The 21,944-nt window shown below is 36.0% G+C and overlaps 2 protein-coding genes across 17 annotated transcripts in view; one reads left to right on the top strand and one right to left on the bottom strand.

Moving 5' to 3' along the window:
• LOC127511220 (uncharacterized) overlaps window positions 1-21,944 on the top strand; it is a 120,069-nt gene that overhangs the window by 18,200 nt on the left and 79,925 nt on the right. The window lies entirely within an intron of this gene.
• The window catches only part of LOC127511244 (membrane-spanning 4-domains subfamily A member 4A-like), a 72,345-nt gene that overhangs the window by 12,941 nt on the left and 37,460 nt on the right, over window positions 1-21,944 (bottom strand). For 2 of the 14 annotated variants that reach the window (XM_051892054.1, XM_051892051.1), the window contains exon 8: window positions 12,027-12,547. The exons of 1 other annotated variant lie outside the window; for it this stretch is intronic. In XM_051892054.1, coding sequence (XP_051748014.1) covers window positions 12,473-12,547 — 75 coding nt within the window. In that variant the 3' untranslated portion in view covers window positions 12,027-12,472. Of the gene's footprint in view, window positions 1-385; window positions 2,907-3,135; window positions 3,217-3,919; window positions 4,037-4,216; window positions 4,361-4,802; window positions 4,872-4,966; window positions 5,078-7,266; window positions 7,454-7,866; window positions 8,021-12,025; window positions 12,548-12,656; window positions 12,723-13,476; window positions 13,591-14,903; window positions 15,051-15,430; window positions 15,500-15,596; window positions 15,708-18,467; window positions 18,667-19,078; window positions 20,436-21,944 lie in introns of those variants that run through there. 11 more of the 14 variants (XM_051892057.1, XM_051892058.1, XM_051892046.1 and 8 more) reach the window with 11 other exon arrangements.

Genomic DNA, 21,944 nt, shown 5'->3' with positions numbered 1-21,944 from the left:
TGTCCCCAGGTAGATGACAACTTTTTAACATGTTCGTCGTACTGATCTGTTGTGTACCTTTGTTCACTTGGTGCACTAAACTGAATGTTTAACTGCACGTTCATGCTTTGTCCAGGCAATATGCAAGTTACTTAGATTGTTGTACCTGGCTGTCATCCAGAGGATCTTCTTGTCATATCTAAAGAGCAAACAGGACCAGCTTTTGTAGGGATGGACATCCATCTAACCATTTACATATAGCATATGTGCTGGGAGTGAAGTGGTGAACAAAATTTTTGTCAGGATGAGTAATTCTAAGTGTGGGTATTCATCATGTTAAAATTCTTTGCTTCACAATAAATGATCTCCTGCAAAGTGAATTTGATAGATTTTTATTAAGACACAGTGACTTTATTGCTTCAGAAGAAATGTGTTTTTCAGTAATTGAAATTTGGCAGCAATATTTACAGGTATGAGTATTAAAATGTGCCTTTGACCCTCATTTATATTTGGATTATATTGTTAGCTATATTCTAAATAAACTACAAACAAAAAATTATTCTGTCATCATATTCTTTCTTGTAGTTCTCTCTCAGTCACATTAGGGAGGATCATTGTCTCCTCAGGTGTGAACCACATCATTATTCTTGATCATTCATGCCTACTCACATTTGACCTTTCTAAACAAAGTGTCTTAAAATAATCAATACATTGTTTTATGTGAATGAGTAGGCAGGGTGATTTTCACATCATTTTGTGAAAAAACATTCTAGTCTACAAGATGCAGTACTCGAAAGACTTGTGAACAAATGTTTGATGTGTTTTATGGCCATATTTCAGTTACTTAAAATTAGTCTTTTCAACAACCAGTTGTGTCCGCTGGCTTGCTGTCAGAGTAGCTAAAAGGTTGTGGTCAGCTGCATAGACACTGCATAGGCCGCTTTTGCTCTAGAATATACCACCTATTGCTTTTTCCATATTTCTTGCATTTTCCCGCAAAATAACATGGACCCGTTGCTTGTCTATTTTCCCAAATCTCCTTGATTGCCTGTTTTATATGCTCTGCTGTATGAGACTCACAAAACTGATGACAAAGCAGTATCACACACTTTAAATCGAAATTGGAGTCAATCCATTGTGCAGTAAAACAAAGCAATGACATTGAGCAGATGATAAAGGCAGTAGCAGTTACATTTGATAAAAGACCTCGTTGCTGGTCCCAAACCTTGTTGTAAAGCTTCAGTCTAGCTGTTTCTGATAGGTAGTGTCGAGAGGTCAGAACATACTGTGGCTCCAAAAGCTTTAAAAGAATAAGCACTTAAATTAACAATTAGCCTCTCTGTTATATTTGTGGCCTTGTCGCTCTTCAGAGGAAATTACTCTCTCCTTTTGAAAGTATCTTCCAGTGTGTGTTTCTTCGGTGCAACCTTTTCCTGAGTTATCTGAGTGAACTCCCTGTATTCCTTTAAGTTTTTTGTTTTGAGGTGCTGTATCAAATTGCTATTGTTGAACGCAGCTCTGTTGCTACACGCACCTGCACGCGGCTACTTGCCGACCGGTTGCATCCAGTCGTAGCTGTGTTCGACGTTGGCTGCGGCTGGATGCAACCGATTGGCGAGAGTAGCCACATGCAGACGGGGAGGAGCTGAAAAAGGAGACGTGAAGTCTGACACTTTCTGCTTCTTGTAGTGACGCTTGTGCTGCGTTTGCATACTTTATCACAGCTGAAGTGAAATAAATGCAATATTTGACTAATACACTGATGTTTCAGAGACATTTTCATACTTTATGTACTGCTTACAGCATCTGTTTTTACAAGAATAAAGTTAAACATAAGCATATATTATTTAAATACCAATGTAAGTTTTTTTTTATCAGTTTTATTTTGATAAACATGACACAATATAACATCGCGACTACATGAAAAGAGCTTTAACTGGTATAAAAATACAGATTTGTGATCATTAGTGGAATTGTAGTTTTCAGAATAAACACGAAACACACGTGAACATTGTCATGCGGTGAATCCGGCCAATCGTAGAACAGCTGTGTCGTCATCAGCGCTCGTGCAGCTCCTCTTGAGAAACTGCACTGGCTGACTCAGGCGGCTGCTCTCGAATCGCTCTCGTGGTACTTTCAAGCTATACGTCACAGTCACATGGCATAAGCGCTGTCTCAAGTCGGAAAAAATTTCTTACCGGCATGCACTGTTTCAAGTCAGCTGCCAATCGGTCTGTGCGGCGCTGCATCAAGTCGAACAAGCCTAGAGAGTCCAAAACAGACAGCCATGTGACACCGATAATTTAAGATAGGTGCGGGACATCCCTAATATCTATATTTATATCGGTTTACTATTTTGAAGAGTGAATGACACACAGTTGCCTTACTGTTGTTTTAATGAAGTTTTAATGAGATATATGTCTGTATGTCCTCCAGGAGATTGATATTCTCCTGCCAGACTGTTGTTGTGAATCAGAATTTGTTCTTAAGTGACTTGTCTGGTTAAATACAGGTGAAAGGTAACACACAAAAAGCCATTTTTTATATATATTCTGTATACTTTATTCTTATAGATTATACTTTGTTTTGAACAACTAATTGCTTAATAATCTATTCAGTTTCACTGATTATTAGGCAAATTTCTTGACTTAAAGAAAGAAAATCATGAAATTGTATCTAGTCTTGAATAGTTACTGTTTAAACGTTTGTGAATTAAAAAAAAATGCATTATTATCTGATCATTTTTTTCTTTGCTGTCATGTTCTCTTTTTAATGAAAGAACATTAGAGATAATGGACTGGAAATCACTGGGAAAAACCATGTGTCCCACATCAACTCTGTTTTAATATTTATACATTATATTCACTGTATTGTGGAGGAATTTCTACAGGAAGGTGATGCATTGAAGGGTTGCTGACCACAGATATCTGCAAGAAAAAAGCTATATGATCAGCCTTCTTTGATTACAGATTACTTATTTATTGATATTGAACAATTAATGTACCCATTACTTAGTGATTTACACACTTCCAGTTCATACAGTGAAACAAATTTAAATAATACATTGTTTTGTGGATTTTATTTATTTATATATATATTTTTTGAGTACCATTTTACTCAAAGTCTAATTTAACTGGGCTTACAAGCTTTTCTTACCTGGGAATTGTTAAGATCATGGAAGTGATTGTGTCCAAAACAACAGTGCTGTTGAGTTATAACTTGTGAAACAGACGGAACCTTTGGAAAAATGCACAAAAGCATTAGTATATGCAACAACACTGGCAGACAGTTTCAGTTGTACAGCTTTATAGACATCAGTGTAGTAGAAAAACAAAAGACAGAAATCCTTCTGTAATGTCCTGGTGTGAAACCTCATGCTTTCATTTGGGGTTCTTAAAATAATGCCACAACTAAAAAACCACATGACATTTCTCAGTAGATGGTAATGTTGCTGTTTTTGAAGCAGTTGGAGAACACTGCTGAACACTGTTGAGAGACGCACAGACGTTTAATCTCTGCATATCAATGGCTCAAACCTCCATTACTAGCTCTTAAATGATGTTTTAGAATAAAGGATGTGTAAGAAAGTAGTTGCAAGAAAAGGTGCTTTAAGGACAAAAACCTGACAAATATCTTGAAACTAAATTTGAGCGTTTTTAAGTAGGGAAAAACTGACTCCATTGAATTAGTAGTTGCATGTTTCAGAGTGAAAAGCTGTACTGTGATCATGTACACGTGTGCAGCTTATAATACCAAATGTTTAAAGTGTCAGTAAATGCTGCTTCTCACAAACTCCATCTCTGCAAATGCTGCAAGTTTAACGTTTGATAATTCAATGCGTGAACACCCTTAAAAAAAAACATCTCCATTATATATGCATATCTGAGGGGTTCAGCTGACAAAAAAAGTTTGGGAACCCCTGACTTGACACATCACTCACCTGTGGAGAACAGCAGGAGGAGGTGGCTTTACAGGCAAATGCTGACAGACAGATGGAGATGATAAACTGAAGGAAGGCGAATATCAATGATACACCACTAATTCCCCAGTAGAGAGTCTGAGAGAGAGCAAAAATAATAATGACAAAATAATTGATAATTAGCACTCACACTGGTACAATGGAAATATTGGGAGGAAAAAAAGACTGGACAGATGAGTGCAGATTATGGCTTGGCTTTTGTCAAATGTTCTGACCACACAGTGATCTTACTGTAATTAATAAAAGTTTGTTACATACCTTATACTTTTCCTCAATATAATCACAATCATAATAGTCGCAGTAACTGTTCAATGGCCCTAGAACCAAATCCATTGAAATTATGATGATGGACATGACTGCAGTTATAGCACTGAAAATGTTCATTCTAAGTGAACCTTTCACCTGTAGGTAGAAAAAAACAAACATAAAATAGATTTGATAAAAATAGATTACAACAGAAATAAATCCAGGCCAGAACAAGATAATCCAAACAACAGGAAGTAAAACAAATGTGTGCACACAACACCAGACAAACAACAAACAATCATGAACTAATCAGGGTAACTATGGTAACAAACAAGGCAGGCAAGACAACAAGGAAAACAGGAACTGAGCACAGAAACAAATGGGAACAGAGAAAACACTTCAACATAAAAGTCAATACAAACACAAGACACACCACCAGGATCATGAGTGACAAGTTTGAGCTGTCTACAAATTACAGTCACTGATGCCCATACACTTTTATAGAAGAAAAATAAGGAAGAAATCGGTACAAACACAATAGGTTTCAAATACCTCTGGTGCTTTAAACCTCTAAAAATACCAAGTGTTGTGTACATACCAAACGCAAACTGGAGGGTGAATTCACTTTGTTTTCTGCAGCAATGGAGAGTGAGCCTGCGATAATGTACTGAGAGCAGAGAGAGACACAAATCAAGACTTCTGCTGGAATATGTAACTTGTGTTATAAAAGACACAACACTTAATTGTATAATTGTTTCTTACGATGAGAGATCCCCAGTAAACAACACCACTGAAGACAGAGATGGATTCTGCATGAAGTGAAGACACGATTCCCAACAGGAGAGTCAACAGACCAATCATTATCTGGACAGTCTGTGAAGGAATAGAGAGTCTTTTATAAAGTAACTAAAACAATATAAAATTTGGCAGTGGCTATTTGCAGTAAGTGACAATAGCAGCATTTTCTTAGCGATATGCTATTTACACTAAGTGAAAAATAGCGATAGATTATATTTACACCATGTAAAAGTATCAGATATTTGCAATAAGAGTAAATAGTAATTAGATGCTATCTATACTTTGTATTGGCAGATACTATTTGCACCTCAGTATTTTATTTATCAGGATGCAATAATATAATAGAGTGTAGGGCTGCACGATTATGACAAATCATAATTGTTGATTATTCCCTTGAAATTGTAATTGCGATTATTAATTACGATTATCACAATTTACATTGAATGATGTATTGAATAGCTTTATTCCATTGTTTGAAGCATCTGCATGCCATATTTTCAAAAGAAAATAAGCTGAAAACAACTATACAATGGTTTGGTTTCTTCTTTAAATTAAAAAAAAAGGATAAATATGCATGGTATCATAATGTTATACTAAAACTAAAATGAAAACAATGGGGGGAAAAAATCTTTAGATAACCTGTAGAAAAAAAAGCATGCAAAGTAATATAAGTGGACTTTTTTTGTAATTGTGCCTTTGAATGATTACATAATTGTGTCACCCGTAATTGTAATCACGATTATAAATTCAATTAATTGTGCAACCCTAATACAGTGTTAATGATTATATTTATTAAAATTATTAAATGGATGCTGCCTTATTGGGAGAATAAAACCCTCCCTACACCTTCCCCCTAACCCTACCCAATAAACACTTTTAATATTATTAAACATTTGTTTCCAGTTTATTTTCATTTTTAGAACATTATTTTCATTTTTATTGAAAATGAATGCGAGCTTGGCCAAAGGCGGATTCGAACCCGCGTCAATCACTTTAAAGAAACACTCCACTTTTTTTGAAAATAGGCTCATTTTCCAACTCCCCTAGAGTTAAACAGTTGAGTTTTACTGTTTTTGAATCCATTCAGCAGATCTCCGGGTCTGGCGGTAGCACTTTTAGCATAGCTTAGCATAGTTCATTGAATCTGATTAGACCGTTAGCATCTCGCACAAAAACGACCAAAGAGTTTCAATATTTTTCCTATTTAAAACTTGACTCTTCTGTAGTTACATCGTGTACTAAGACCGACAGAAAATGAAAAGTTGTGATTTTCTAGGCCGATATGGCTAGGAACTATACTCTCATTCCGGCGTAATAATCAAGGAACTTTGCTGCCGTACCATGGGTGCAGCAGGCGCAATGATATTACGGCAATGTGACCCCCTGCTTGCACAGGGAGCATGCCTTGCAACCATGGAGACATTTGTGAGAGACGCTGCGTAATATCATTGCGCCTGCTGCACCTACGGTACGACAGCAAAGTTCATTTTTGAGCGAGATGCTAACGATCTAATCAGATTCAATGAACTATGCTAAGCTATGCAAAAGTGGTACCGCCAGACCCGGAGATCGACTGAATGGATTCGAAAACGGTAAAACTCAACTGTTTAACTCTAGGGGAGTTGGAAAATGAGCCTATTTTCAAAAAAAGTGGAGTGTTCCTTTAAATGCCAGAGCTGCAAGCGTTGCACGCTACTGCTGTGCTTCTGAGGACGTTGAATTCTGCCCGTCCTTTTTTTTAAACTTGAGAGGCCCAACCAGATATTGGTGGGCGGAGCTAGTGTAAATAGTATTTGCCAACAAGGGATGATATTTGCAGTTAGTGTAAATAGACACTCCGATAAAAAGTTTTGGGGAACATTAAAAGCTGTACTAAAAATGGACTTATGCATGTACAAAAATATCCAGGTACTCTCATTGCATTAAATTACATACTGATTTATGAATGAGCAAAATTTGTCCATTACTTTACATTTATCAATCATCAACTCAGTCTAAATCATTCTTCTCTGTCACTATGCGAGTGATACATTATCAATTTTTATGATTTTACTCTATAAATAATAAACCTTATCTTATATTTCTGTATTGCATTGTCACCAAGGCATTGAGTCATGTTCTTCAATTTAAAAAAAAAATGTGTATGTTTTGTTCATGTGTGTACTACTCCTTTTTTGGAATTTATTCATGTACTTTCTTTACCTCACACTGACATAAACCCAAATAATTGTATAATTTTTATGTGCATATGATCAATTTTTCACCCCAAGAGCCTGAAGTCCATGAAGAGGTGAAGCTCCTGCTGGCTGTTGTACATAAACAGTCACAGGAGCATTTGTCCCAGTTCCAGCTGCTGTTGTTTGTGTTGGTGGTTGAAACTGGATGACAAGCGTCGAAGAGTTCACGGGTACGACAGTTTGAGACATTCTTGTTTCTGAATTTGAAATTGACCTGTACAAAATCATAGTAAATCGAAACATGTAAAGAATATGATTATAAAATAGTTTTATGTAAACAAACTTTCCCATTTATTTATTAAAATATTACATAGTCAATATTTTTATTATAAATTTGGTCTTTACGTTGTTGAAAAACCTATGAATGCACTTATGTCAATAGTAGTTATTACCATTTGTTAAATTATTGTTTACTAGAATAACTCTATTAGAGCTTGAAAATAGAGATTAGGCTATATGACAAACAGCTCATGTTTAAATTGATCCACGTCATTAGCATTTAAGGCATTTAGCAGATCCTCTTTTCCAAAGACACTTACAAAAGTGCCCTACCAACCATTATAGAGGATAGGCATCTGTATAAAGGTAGTCAGATAGTCAGTGTAAGTCTATAATTTGTTGTTTTACCGGAAAAAATCTGCTCTTCAGTTGGTTTACCACACTCTAGTTGAGTTCACTCTTCTGAGATGAGCCGATGTACAGTAAGATGTCAGAGTAACTGCTGATACTGTTTCCCAGAATGAACAAGAAGCAGGAAGCAAGAAGTGGAGCTCAGGTGGTTAGGAGGGGTGGTTAAACTAGCCATTTCATAAGATAATAAAACCACAAAAGACAATAATTAACTGAAGGACTCATAAATGTGTTTATGTTGTACTTAATAGCAAATGATCTTCATGCTAGTTTGGAAACAGGCATGTAAATACTGGATGTAGCAGTAGCTACTTTCTACCTTATTAAAGGGTTAGTTCACCCAAAAATGAAAATTCTGTCATTTATTACTCACCCTCATGCCGTTCCACACCCATAAGACCTTTGTTCATCTTTGGAATGCAAATTGAGATAATTTTGTTGAAATCCGATGGCTCCGTGAGGCCTACATAGGGACATTTCCTCTCTCAAGATCCATAAAGGTACTAAAAACATATTTAAATCAGTTCATGTGAGTACAGTGGTTCAATATTAATATTATAAAGCGACGAGAATATTTTTGGTGCTCCAAAAAAAACAAAATAACGACTTATATAGTGATGGCCGATTTCAAAACACTGCTTCAGGAAGCTTCGGAGCATGATGAATCAGCGTGTCGAATCATGATTCGGATCGCGTGTCAAACCACCAAACTGCTGAAATCACGTGACTTTGGTGCTCCGAACCGCTGATTCAACACGCTGATTCAAAATGCTCAGAAGCTTCATGAAGCAGTGTTTTGAAAACTGGTGCGGCGAATGCCTGCGAGGTAGAAGCTGTGAGCAGTAGAGATGGGAAAATGAAGCCTTGTGAAGCTCTGAGGCTTTTGCTTATTGTTCCGAGCAAAGATTCAAAGTCTTGGAGTGTCGATTACTGTGCTAATGGTTCATAAAATGTAATAGCATGTCTGTATTATTTATTCAAATAGTATAGCAGTATATCATAATGTAACTTCAAAGAAGTTTGAAAATGGACAAAAACATCCATTTGCTTTTGTTACAAAGGTGGAAAAATACGTCTACGTCATCAGTGTAGGAGACTGACATGGGAGAGAAGAAATTGTTGAATAAAGTCATTATTTTTGTGTTGTTTTTTGCGCACAAAAAGTATTCTCGTCACTTCATAACATTAAGGTTGAACCACTGCAGTCATGTGGACTATTTTAACGATGTCTTTAGTACCTTTCTGGACCTTGACAGTGGTAATTAAATTGCTGTCTATGGACGAGTCAGTTTGGATTTCATCAAAAACATCTTCATTTGTGTTTCAAAGATGATGTACATGAGGGTGAATAATAGGCTAATTGACAGAAATTTCACTTTTAAGTGAAGTAAACCTTTAAGTTAAAAAGAGCTGCAACAAGCTGTGAATTAGGGCTTCATGGTACTTTCTGATTCAGTGTTGATCTGTGTGTTTTCAAGCTCATTCTCGACTTCCTCACCATTCGTCTCTAGACACACAAAAAAAAAAAAAATGTAAACACAGAGGCCATGTTGAAAAATCCCTTTAAATGTTAACCAGTAATTTAATAATAATAACAGTAATAACTCATTACCAACCTGAACTGTTAATGACAGAAGCCAGAGTCCTAATGATAGGTCTGTGGCCGAGAATCCTATCCATTTCGTCAAAAAACCTGAATTTTGTGAATTTTTTCTGATGCGATACTTCAAAATGTGCATAAACACAGGGCGATGGAAACATAGCTAGTGTCAGTTCATCAAAGGTGCATTATAAGCAAACGATAGGCATAAATGTGTGATATTAAATTATTGTGAACTGCTCTGAAACCATGTTCCTGTTGCACATGCAAAAACATACTTTAAAAACAAATTACTAATTTATGTTAATATCTGATGAGCCATAATCAAATAAAAAAAAAGAGAGAGAGTTACACATTAAAATGATGCAGTATTGTTAAATGCCTCTCCACTTTTTTGCAAAGAAGGCCACAAATATCCCTGTTTGCTTCTGTACCTGAAACAACAAAATATTTGCAGCTTTAAATTAACTAAACAAGTTAACCAAATCTCATACATACATTAGAACAAAATATAGTTCCCTTTCAAAAGGGAACTCAAGACTGCGTTCGACAACGCTTTTGGGGAACGCCTCCTCGTGAACCGGTGTCTGAAAATAATATCAACTCACGACAATCCTATTGGTCAGCGACAGCCTATGACGTCATCATTGTGCGACGGAAGTATATTAGGAGCGCCTAGAGAACCAGTCAGTATCTTTTATCTTCAGGGACTGTTTTGTTTGAAAGCAAGCCATATCAAACCGATACTAAGGTAAGACAAATTATGTCTAACAAACGTTTCAGGAAGTGTGTGCATCCATGTCGTATATAACGTTGTCTTTTATGAGAACAAAAGAGCATGTACAGGCAGTTCTTGTGCCTGTTCGGTCTAAACTGCTCCTGTTTAGTCACCATGATAATATATAGAGTGGATAGATGGACAACGCCAAATAAGACAAACGATTACATATATAGCGCTTGCTGAAGAAACGGAAGCTATCGCTTCAGTGTTTTCATCATGCTTTATAGTTTCCTGGTCTGTGACATTACCAGCTTCTGATGTCTCGTCACACCATTGGACTGATTTCGCATGTGCTTCACGACGATCACACAGTGTTCCCACAGCGTCATTCGACCCAGCATGAGTTCCCTTGAAAGGGAACTTCAGTCAATGGCGGGGAAAGAGTAAAGTGAAGTAAAATCCTATGTGCACTACCAGTGGACTAGCCTAGACAAAAATTCAGATACTTAGAATCAGGGACATATCAGTTTTCTTTATAAATCAGTATTTTTTTAAATTTAAGTTTATTAGACAGTATGTAAAACTATGTGGAAAAAAGTATATTTAATAGGCTACTCAATCAAAGGAGTAGACGCAACTACAAGCCAAGTATACTTAAAATACTTAATTATATTTTTAAGTATATCTGGACCAAAAGATTGAGTGCAAGTAAAGGCCAAATATACTAAGACTTTTCTGTCAGTAAGTCAAGTATATGTAAGTGCAATTTTAAGTATATTTCTGAAAAGTACATAAAAAGTAGACTGAAAATATACTTTCTTATTTTTTAGTTTAAAAGAAGTATACTAATAGCACACTTGAATAAACCTCTTTTTTGTAAGGGCATCTATAAATAAATGTTCCCAATTATAGCATTGTTTATTATAAAATGCTCTTAATAATGTAAATATTAATAATGTAAATGAAAAACAATATAATATGATTCCGCGATTCCCCTCAGCAGCGAGGGCTCTCCGACAGCATGCTCTCCTTCCTGGGTTTTGGCACCAATGTAACACATTTGTGTTCAGGAAGAAGGAGGCAGGAACCGGTGAATGTATCAATATACACACATAAAACAAAAGTAGAGCCGGCAGCCCCTCGCAGACGACTGCAGCACACACATAAAGAAAACATAACATAAAATCCAGGCCTGATCCTCTCTTGTCCTTCACTGCTGTCGCTCCTTTTATGCTTCCGAAGCTCCTCCGTGAGAACCTCAGGCCCTCAGCCTCGTCCTGCTTTACACAATAATATAGGCTAATATAATCATATCATAATTCTGCGTTTTTTTTTTGTACTTTTATTATTATTAAAAAATGTTATTATTTAAATTTATTAATAATATTACTGTCCATTAGTGTCCACTGGCTTGCTGTCAATGTAGATGGAAGGTTGTGAACTCTCTGTATTCCTTTGAGTGTTTTGTTTTGAGGTGCTGTATCAAATTGGTATTGTTGAACGCAGCTCTGTTGCTACCACCTCTCAAAATGCTCACATTGCAGATATTGAAAATGGCTGTTGCACTGCTTTCATATTCTAACTGAAAATAATTCCACACTGCAGACATTTATCTAAGTATTCCTGCCACAAATCGTGCTCTTCAGTTAGGACACTTGCACGATGGTTGACGTAAACTAAAGGATCAGGCTTAATAGAGCTGATACAGATCCGTTAAAAATACCTTGATCAGCCCAGATAATTTAAGATTTTAAAATATCTATTTATATCTGTTTACTATGTTTAAAGAAAAAAGGAAGGCTATTTTGAAGAGTGAATGACACACAGTTGCCTTACTGTTGTTTTAATGAAGTTTTAATGAGATATATGTCTGTATGTCCTCCAGGAGATTGATATTCCAGGCTGTTGTTGTAAATCAGAATTTGTTCTTAAGTGACTTGTCTGGTTAAATATAGGTGAAAGGTTAAAAAAAAAGATATAAAAAAGTCATTTTAATATTCTGTATACTTTATTCTTACAGATTATACTGTATTAAGCATTTAGTTGTTCAAAACAATCTATTCGGTTTCATTGATAATTAGGCAAATTTCTTTACTTCATTAAAGAAAGGAAAACATGAAATAGTATCTAGTCTTGAATTGTTATTGTTTACACATTTGTGACTTAAATTTTGTTTTATTATTGCCGTCATGTTCTCTTTTTAATGAAAGGACATTGGAGATAATGGACAGGAAATCACTGGGAAACTCATGTGTCCCACCTCAACTCTGTTTTAATATTCATTATTTAATTTCACTGTATTGTGGAGGATCTTCTGCAGGAAGGTGATGCATTGAAGGGTTGCTGACCACAGATATCTGCAGGAAAAAAAACTATATGATCAGCCTTCTTTTTTTTAAAGTACTATTTATTTATTTGAGTACTTACACATAGTCTAATTTAACTGGGCTTACAAGCTTCTCTTACCTCTGGGTTGTGAAGATTATGGAAGTGATTGGGCCCAAAAGGTAAAACCTGTGGAACAAACGGCACCTTTGGAAAAATGCACAAGAAGCGTTAATATGTGCAACGACACTGGCAGACAGTTTCAGTTTTACAGGTTTATAGACAATGTACTTCAAATGAAGTAGAAAACAGCAAAAGACAGAAATCCTTCTGAAATGTCCTGGTGTGAAACCTTATGCTTTCATTTGGTTTTTTTTTTAAATAATGTCACAACTGAAAAACCACATGACATTTCTCAGTAGATGGTAATGTTGCTGTTTTTGATGCAGTTAAACTTGGAGTTTTGCTATTAGTAGAGACGCTGAACACTGTTGAGAGACGCACAGACTCGGGTAATTCACAGATGCTTAAGTCTGCATATCAATGGCTCAAACCTCCATTACTAGCTCTAAAATGATATTTTAGAATAAGGGATGTGTGAGAAAGAAGTTGCAAGAAAAGGTGCTTTAAGGACAAAAACCTGACAAATATCTGGAAACTTAATTTTTTTTTAAGTAGGGAAAAACTGGCTCCATTGAATTAGTAGTAGCATGTTTCAGAGTGAAAAGCTGTACTGTGATCATGTACACGTGTGCCGCTTATAATACTACGTTTTTAAAGTGTCTCGGTTCACAGTAAATGCTGCTTCTCACCAACTCTATCTGTGCAAGTGCTGCAAGTTTAACGTTTGGTAATTCAATGTGCGAACACCCTTTAAAAAACAAATCCATTATATGTGCATATCTGAGGGGTTCAGCTGACAAAAAAAGTTTGGGAACCCCTGACCTGACACATCACTCACCTGTGGAGAATAGCAGCAGGTGACTTTACAGGCAAATGCTGACAGACAGATGGAGATGATAAACTCAAGGATGGCGAATATCAATGATACACTACTGATTCCAAAGAAGAGAGTCTGAGAGAGAGCAAAAATAATAATGACAAAATAATTGATAATTAGCACTCACACTGGTACAATCAGCAGTTCAGAATCTGCAATCTACAATGCTTTCTTACATTGTAAATGATCAGTAATAGTAAGAGATCTATAACTATCTGAAATGTTGGGAAAAAGACTGGACAGATGAGTGCAGATTATGGCTTGACTTTTGATAAGTGTTCTGACCACACAGTTGTAATCTACTTAAAATTAACCTAAAAGCAGAGTTAAGAGATTTTTAGTTTTATCTATTAGGTTATTTTCAGTTATGTCTTTTAACTACATATCATTATTGCCCAGCAGATGGCAGTAATGGTGCTGCAGAGAGGTGAAACCAATATAGTTTTCAGTAGCGAGAAGGAAAAGAAAACGCGACAGAACTGGAGTGAACTGAGCTCTGCACGAGGAAAGAACCATACTGAGTTGTTTTTTTGCTAGTTTCTATACAGAAATCATCTTTTATACGGTATCAAGAGGGACGAGGCGTTTTACTACTGACAAGGATTTGTGGATTATTTTCTGTTTTCTCCGGTGAGTTTGCCGCGTGTTCACTATGCTAGCGTGACGCAGTTTTTTAAGTATTGCTTTTGCAAAATACTGTTTTGTGGTAATACTATGATCTTAATATCTCAATATCTTGATGTGTATTTTTTCGAGTGAATTTGAGTCGTATGAATCTGAAATGCTATTACGAGCCGCGTATAATCTCGGTTATGATGTAATAAGCTAGTCTGAGTTAACGTGTGTAGTGACAGAGAGAAAGATGTAACCTTTTCAAATTGTAAACAGCTGTACAATTATGAATATGTTTTTTTAGTAATCAGCAGGAACTGTTTCCATTCGACGTGTTTTAATTTCATTTCACAGATAAGCGCTTGAGATCTCATTACACTTACTACCCGGGTAGAACATTTTATTTAATATTTTTGGAGTTTATTTTTTTTTATCAGAGCTCCGATTCTAATTTTGAAAGGACATTTGGTTCTATACTAAAAGGACATTGATTTCTGAGTTACAAGGGATATTGTGTTTTCAACTAAATACATTGTAATGGAAGAAAAAAATAATTTTTGGATTATGGTTTATATATATATATATATAATGTGTGTGTGTGTGTGTTTTGAGTGAAGTGAATTAGAGCTTGGGATATTTTTTGTTTCATTACTCCTCCTTGGGAAAGTTCCTAGGCACTTGCGCTTAATTATAGTTTGTTGTAGTGTGAAGTGCGCAAAGGCTACACAGTGATCTTACTGTAATTAAAAATGTGAATATAAAAGTTGGTGACATACCTCATACTTTCTCTCAATTTCATAACAATCACGATAATGGTGGCAGTGAGTGTTCGATGGCCCTAGAGTTAAATCCAGTGAAATTATAATAAAGGAAGTGCCTGCAATCAAAGTACTGAAAATGTTCATTCCAAGTGAACCTTTCACCTGTAGATAGAAAAAAACCCAACATAAAATAGATCTGATAAAAATAATCCAAACAACAGGAAGTAAAACAAATGTGTGCACACAACACCAGACAAACAACAAACAATCATGAACTAATCAGGGTAACTATGGTAACAAACAAGGCAGGCAAGACAACAAGGAAAACAGGAACTGAGCACAGAAACAAATGGGAACAGAGAAAACACTTCAACATAAAAGTCAATACAAACACAAGACACACCACCAGGATCATGAGTGACAAGTTTGAGCTGTCTACAAATTAGTCACTGATGCCCATACACTTTTACGGCAGAAAAATAAAGAAGAAGAAATCACTACAAACACAATAGGTTTCAAGTATATTGTGTTTGTGTACATACCAAACGCAAACCGGAGGGTGAATTTAGTTTGTTTTCTGCAGCAATGGAGAGTGAGCCTGCGATAATGTACTGAGAGCAGAGAGAAAGACACAAATCAAGACTTCTGCTGGAATATGTAACTTGTGTTATACAATTAAGTGTTGTGTCTTTTATAATTGTTTCTTACGATGAGAGATCCCCAGTAAACAACACCACTGAAGACAGAGATGGATTCTGCATGAAGTGAAGACACGATTCCCAACAGGAGAGTCCACAGACCAATCATTATCTGGACAGTCTGTGAAGGAATAGAGAGTCTTTTATAAAGTAACTAAAACAATATAAAATTTGACAGTGGCTATTTGTACTAAGTGAAAATAGCATATTTTCTTTGCAACAGATGCTATTTACACTAAGTGAAAATAGCTATGAATTCTATTTACACCATGTACAGTGCATCTGGAAAGTATTCACAGCGCTTCACTTTTCCACATTTTGTTATGTTACAGTCTTATTCCAAAAGTGATTAAAGTCATTATTTTCCTCAAAATTCTACAAACAATACCCCATAATGACAACGTGAAAGAAGTTTGTTTGAAATCTTTGCAAATTTATTACAAATAAAAACTGAAAAAAATCACATGTTCATAAGTATTCACAGCCTTTGCCATGACACTTAAAATTGAGCTCAGGCGCATCCTGTTTCCACTGATCATCCTTGAGATGTTTCTACAACTTGATTGGAGTCCACCTGTGGTAAATTGAAGCTACATCCACATGAAGCCAGAGCAAGAAATATCTGCGTACACAACTCAAAACGATGTAGTATACATGCCAGATCAGTATGTGGCGCTGTAATTCTACAATAGAGATACACTAAAAACAAAAAGTAAGACTTGGAGCATGCATATAAACCTTGCGCGCTGTATACAAACCTTAGTAAAGCTTCGAAATAAAGCTTTATTTTAATAAAGCTTTAGGCTCGGTAGCTTCTGCAGCACGAACACAAGCATGTAGTACGCTGTTGTTGGTGTTTTGTGCTGTTAGCGGTGTCTGACTAGCGTCGACATCGTTTCACAAAATATATGGATTGGCTGTACACACGAAAATGCAAGGGCGTCGTTTTCAGATTTATCCACTCTGGGACCCGGTTTCACCTTTTGAAAACGCTGGATCCGTCTGGACTCTCTGTGGAGAGAGGAGAACCTTCCAGAAGAACAACCATCTCTGCAGCACTCCACCAATCAGGCCTGTATGGTAGAGTGGCCAGACGGAAGCCACCCCTCAGTTAAAGGCACATGACAGCCTGCCTGGAGGACTCTCAGACCATGAGAAACAAAATTCTCTGGTCTGATGAAACAAAGATTGAACTCTTTGGCCTGAATAGCATGTCTGGAGGAAACCAGGCACCGCTCATCATCTGGCCAATACCATCCCTACAGTGAAGCATGGTGGTGGCAGTATCATGCTGTGGGATGTTTTTCAGCGGCAGGAACTGGGAGACTAGTCAGGATTGAGGGAAAGATGAATGCAGCAATGTACAGAGACTTCCTTGATGAAAACCTGCTCCAGAGCTCTCTGGACCTCAGACTGGGGCGAAGGTTCATCTTCCAACAGGACTATGAACCTAAGCACACAGCCAAGATAACAAAGGAGTGGCTATGGGATAACTCTGTGAATGTCCTTGAGTGGCCCAGCCAGAGCCCAGACTTGAACCCGATTGAACATCTCTGGAGAGATCTGAAAATGACTGTGCACCGACGCTCCCCATTCAACCTGATGGAGCTTGAGAGGTCCTGCAAAGAAGAATGGGAGAAACTGCCCAAAAATATGTGGGCCAAGCTTTTAGCATCATGCTCAAAAAGACTTGAGGCTGTAATTAGTATTGAGCAAAGGATATGAATACTTATGTACATGTGATCTTTTTTTTTATTTTTTATTTGTAATAAATTTGCAAAGATTTCAAACAAACATCTTTCACGTTGTCATTATGGGGTATTGTTTGTACAATTTTGAGGAAGATAAAGAATTTAATCCCTTTTGGAATAAGGATGTAACATAACAAAACGTGGAAAAACTGAAAAGCTGTGAATCCTTTCCGGATGCACTGTAAAATGATCAGTTCTTAGCATCTAATTACTATTTACTCTTATTGCAATTTATATTTTATATTGGCAGATAGTATTTGCACCTCAGGATTTTCATACATTAACAGGATGCAATAATATCAAGAGTGTAAATGATTATATTTATTAAAATTATTAAATGGATGCTGCCTTAATGGGAGAATGAAACCCTCCCTACACCTTCCCCTAACCCTACCCAATAAAGACTTTTAATATTATTAAACACTCGTTTGCAGTTTATTTCCACTTTTAGAACATTATTTTCATTTTTATTGAAAATAAATGCGAGCTTGGCCAAAGGCGGATTCGAACCCGCCTCGATCATGTTATATGCCAGAGCTGCAAGCCTCACTCGCTACTGCTGCGCCACTGAGGACACTGAATTCTGTCCGTCTTTTTTTTAAAACAGACATTGGTGGGCGGAGCTAGTGTAAATAGCATTTGCCAACAAGGGACGCTATTTGCACTTAGTGTAAATAGACACTCCGATAAAAAGTTTTGGGGAACATTATGAAATGTACAACGTACACTTTTTAGCAGCTGTACTAAAAATGGACTTAAGCTTGTACTTCAAAAATATCCAGGTACTCTCATTGCATGAAATCACATACGGATTTATGAATGAGCAAAATTTGTCCATTACTTTACATTTTTTGATAGTTTGCAATTCCTAAAACATTCTTCTCTGTGACTGTGAGAGTGATACACTATCAATTTTTTATGATTTTACTCTGTAAATGATAAACCTTATCTTATATTTCTGTATTGCATTGTCACCAAGGCATTGGATCACATTCTTCAATAAAAAAATGTGAATGCTTTGTTCATGTGTGTACCACTTTTTAGAATTTATTCATGTACTTTCCTTACCTCACACTGACATAAACCCAAATAATTGTATAATTTTTATGTGTGTATGATCAATTTCTCACCCCAAGAGCTTTTGGTTGGCCATTCAGAAATGCCTGAAGTCCATTAAGAGGTGAAACTCTGGCATAAACAGGCACAGGAGCATTTGTCCCAGTTCCAGCTGCTGTTGTTTGTGTTGGTGGTTGAAACTGGATGACAAGCGTCGAAGAGGTCATGGGTACGACAGTTTGAGACATTCTTGTTTCTGAATCTGAAATTGACCTGTTTAAAATCATAGTAAATTGAGTAGTAAATAATATGATTATAAAATAGATTTATGTAAACAAACTTTCCCATTTATTTATTAAAATATTATATATTCATGATTTTTATTATTATAAATGTGGTCTTCACGTTGTTGAAAAACTTATGAATGAGCTTATGTCAATAGTAGTTATTACCATTAAATTATTGTCATCAACTAAAATAACTCTATTAGAGCTTAAAAACAGAAATTATCCTATATAACAAACAGCTCATGTTAAATTGATCCACGTCATTAGCATTTACGGCATTTAGCAGATCCTCTTTTCCAAAGACACTTACAAAAGTGCCCTACCAACCATTATAGAGAATAGGCATCTGTATAAAGGTAGTCAGATAGTCAGTGTAAGTGTATAATTTGTTGTTTTACCGGAATAAATCTTCTCTTCAGTTGGTTTACCGCACTCTGTAGTTGAGTTCACTCTTCTGAGATGAGCCGATGTACAGTAAGATGTCAGAATAACTGCTGATACAGTTTCCCAGACTGAACAAGAAGCAGGTGGAGCTCAGGTGGTTAGGAGGGGTGGCAAAGCTGGCCATTTCATAAGATAATAATACCAAAAAAGACAATAATTAACTGAAGGACTCATAAATGTGTTTATGTTGTATATAACAGCAAGTAATCCGCATGCTGGTTTGGAAACAGGCATGTAAATACTGGATGTAGCAGTAGCTACTTTCTACCTTATTAAGAGAGGGAGTGGGTTTCAATTACACCCTCATTGGGTAACATATAAAAGTGATTGATGTTATTTTACTCTGTAGTGCACAAAGAAAAGCACAAGAAGCTTTTACACTCTGATAATCTTTTACTATAATGTGGTAATTCATGGTAATATATGTAGATATTAGTCAATGTAAGATAATAAAATGCTGTTAGCTGTGTTGTGGGTGCCCACAGTAAGAAAGCAATCGATACATTTTAATAACTAAAAGAGTTGTATGTGACATGTTTTTGACAATTATTTATATAGTAATAGCATTGTCTGTATTATTTATTCAACTAGTATAGCAGTATGTCACAATGTGAACTTACAAACATACATTTGCTTTTGTTAGAAAGGTAGAAAAATCAAATAAGAACATAATGTTTGATGAGATCAGGGATTATGTGGTTATTAATGTGCTTGTGTAACTGTGGGTGATGAAGAATGTGGGCACAGAAGGGATATTTTAGTGATTTTTTTTATTGATGTTTCAGCTCACTGATTAAATATACAATAAAGTGCTTAAAAGAACTTTGAGTGTGGATCACAACTGTAGACTTGGATTAATTGAATACATTTACACACCAAAATGAGAAATGTAAGGTTGAACCACTGCAGTCATGTGGACTATTTTAACAATGTCTTTAGTACCTTTCTGGACCTTGACAGTGGTAATTAAATTGCTGTCTATGGACGAGTCAGAGAGCTCTCGGATTTCATCAAAAACATCTTCATTTGTGTTTCAAAGATGATGTACATGAGGGTGAATAATAGGCTAAATGACAGAAATTTCACTTTTAAGTGAAGTAAACCTTTAAGTTAAAAAGAGCTGCAACAAGCTGTGAATTAGGGCTTCATGGTACTTTCTGATTCAGCGTTGCTCTGTGTGTTTTCAAGCTCATTCTCGACGTCCTCACCATTCGTCTCTAGACACACAAAAAAAAATGTAAACACAGAGCCCATGTTGAAAAATCCCTTTAAATGTTAACCAATAATTTAATGTAATAAGTCAATACCAACCTGAACTGTTAATGACAAAAGCCAGAGTCCTAATGATAGGTCTGTGGCCGAGAATCCTATCCATTTCGTCAAAAAACTTGAATTTTGTGAATTTTTTCTGATGCGATACTTCAAAATGTGCATAAACACAGAGTGGTGGAAACATAGCTATTGTCAGTTCATCAAAGGTGCATTATAAGCAAACGATAGGCATAAACGTGTGATATTAAATTATTGTGAACTGCTCTGAAACTATGTTCCTGTTGCACATGCAAAAACATACTTTAAAAACAAATGACTAATTTATGTTAATATCTGATGAGCCATAATCAAATAAAAACAAAAAAGAGAGAGAGTTACACATTAAAATGATGCAGTATTGTTAAATGCCTCTCCACTCTTTTGCAAAGAAGGCCACAAATATCCCTGTTTGCTTCTGTACCTGAAACAACAAAATATTTGCAGCTTTAAATTAACTAAGCAAGTTAACCAAATCTCATACATACATTAGAACAAAATATAGTTCCCTTTCGAAAGGGAACTCAACACTGCATTCGAAAATGCTTTTGGGGAACGCCTCCTCGTGAACCGGTGTCTGAAAATAATATCAACTCACGACAATCCTATTGGCCGGCGACAGCCTATGACGTCATCATTATATACATCACAGTATATAAGGAGCGCCTAGAGAACCAGTCAGTATCTTTTCATCTTCAGGGACTGTTTTGTTTGAAAGCAAGCCATATCAAACCGATACTAAGGTAAGACAAATTATGTCTAACAAACGTTTCAGGAAGTGTGTGCATCCATGTCCCGTAGTGTTGACATCTGATCACATACATAACTTATAACGTTGTCTTTTATGAAAACAAAAGAGCATGTACAGGCAGTTCTTGTGGGATCTTGTCTGTTTTTATTGTGTGTTTTACTTGTAAAATACTCCACTCTGTTCTGGTCTTTTCCTCGAGAGGAGAAGGACTGTGTCTGTACCCCGAATTAGTAAAAACAAAAAACTTCCAAACCCATTTAATGGTAAAAATTTAATTGATGTTCAACAAATAAAAAATAGAGATAATAATGCTAAACAAATGATAAAACTCGGGTTGTTAAATATTAGATCCCTTTCTTCAAAATCACTTATTGTTAATGATATTATCAAAGATAATAATCTAGATGTGCTGTGTTTGACAGAAACTTGGCTAAAACCGGACGATTACATTACTTTAAATGAGTCTAGTCCTCAAGGTTATGATTATCGACACAATGCCCGTCAGAAAGGCAAAGAGGGAGGTGTTGCTGTAATCTATAGTAATATTTACAGTATTAGTCAGAAGTCTTTCAAATATAATTCCTTCGAAACTATGGTACTTTACGTAACATTATGTAAGTTGACATTTGTGCTGGCCTACTGTATACAGGCCACCAGGACACAATACAGACTTTATCAAAGAATTTGCTGACTTTCTATCAGAGTTAGTACTAGCTGCAGATAAAGTCCTTGTTGTTGGTGATTTTAATATCCATGTAGAT

The sequence above is a fragment of the Ctenopharyngodon idella genome, chromosome 4 (genome assembly GCF_019924925.1).
Source record: "Ctenopharyngodon idella isolate HZGC_01 chromosome 4, HZGC01, whole genome shotgun sequence".
NCBI classification, from domain to species: Eukaryota; Metazoa; Chordata; class Actinopteri; order Cypriniformes; family Xenocyprididae; genus Ctenopharyngodon; species Ctenopharyngodon idella.
This window is presented reverse-complemented; position numbering and strand designations above follow the sequence as displayed.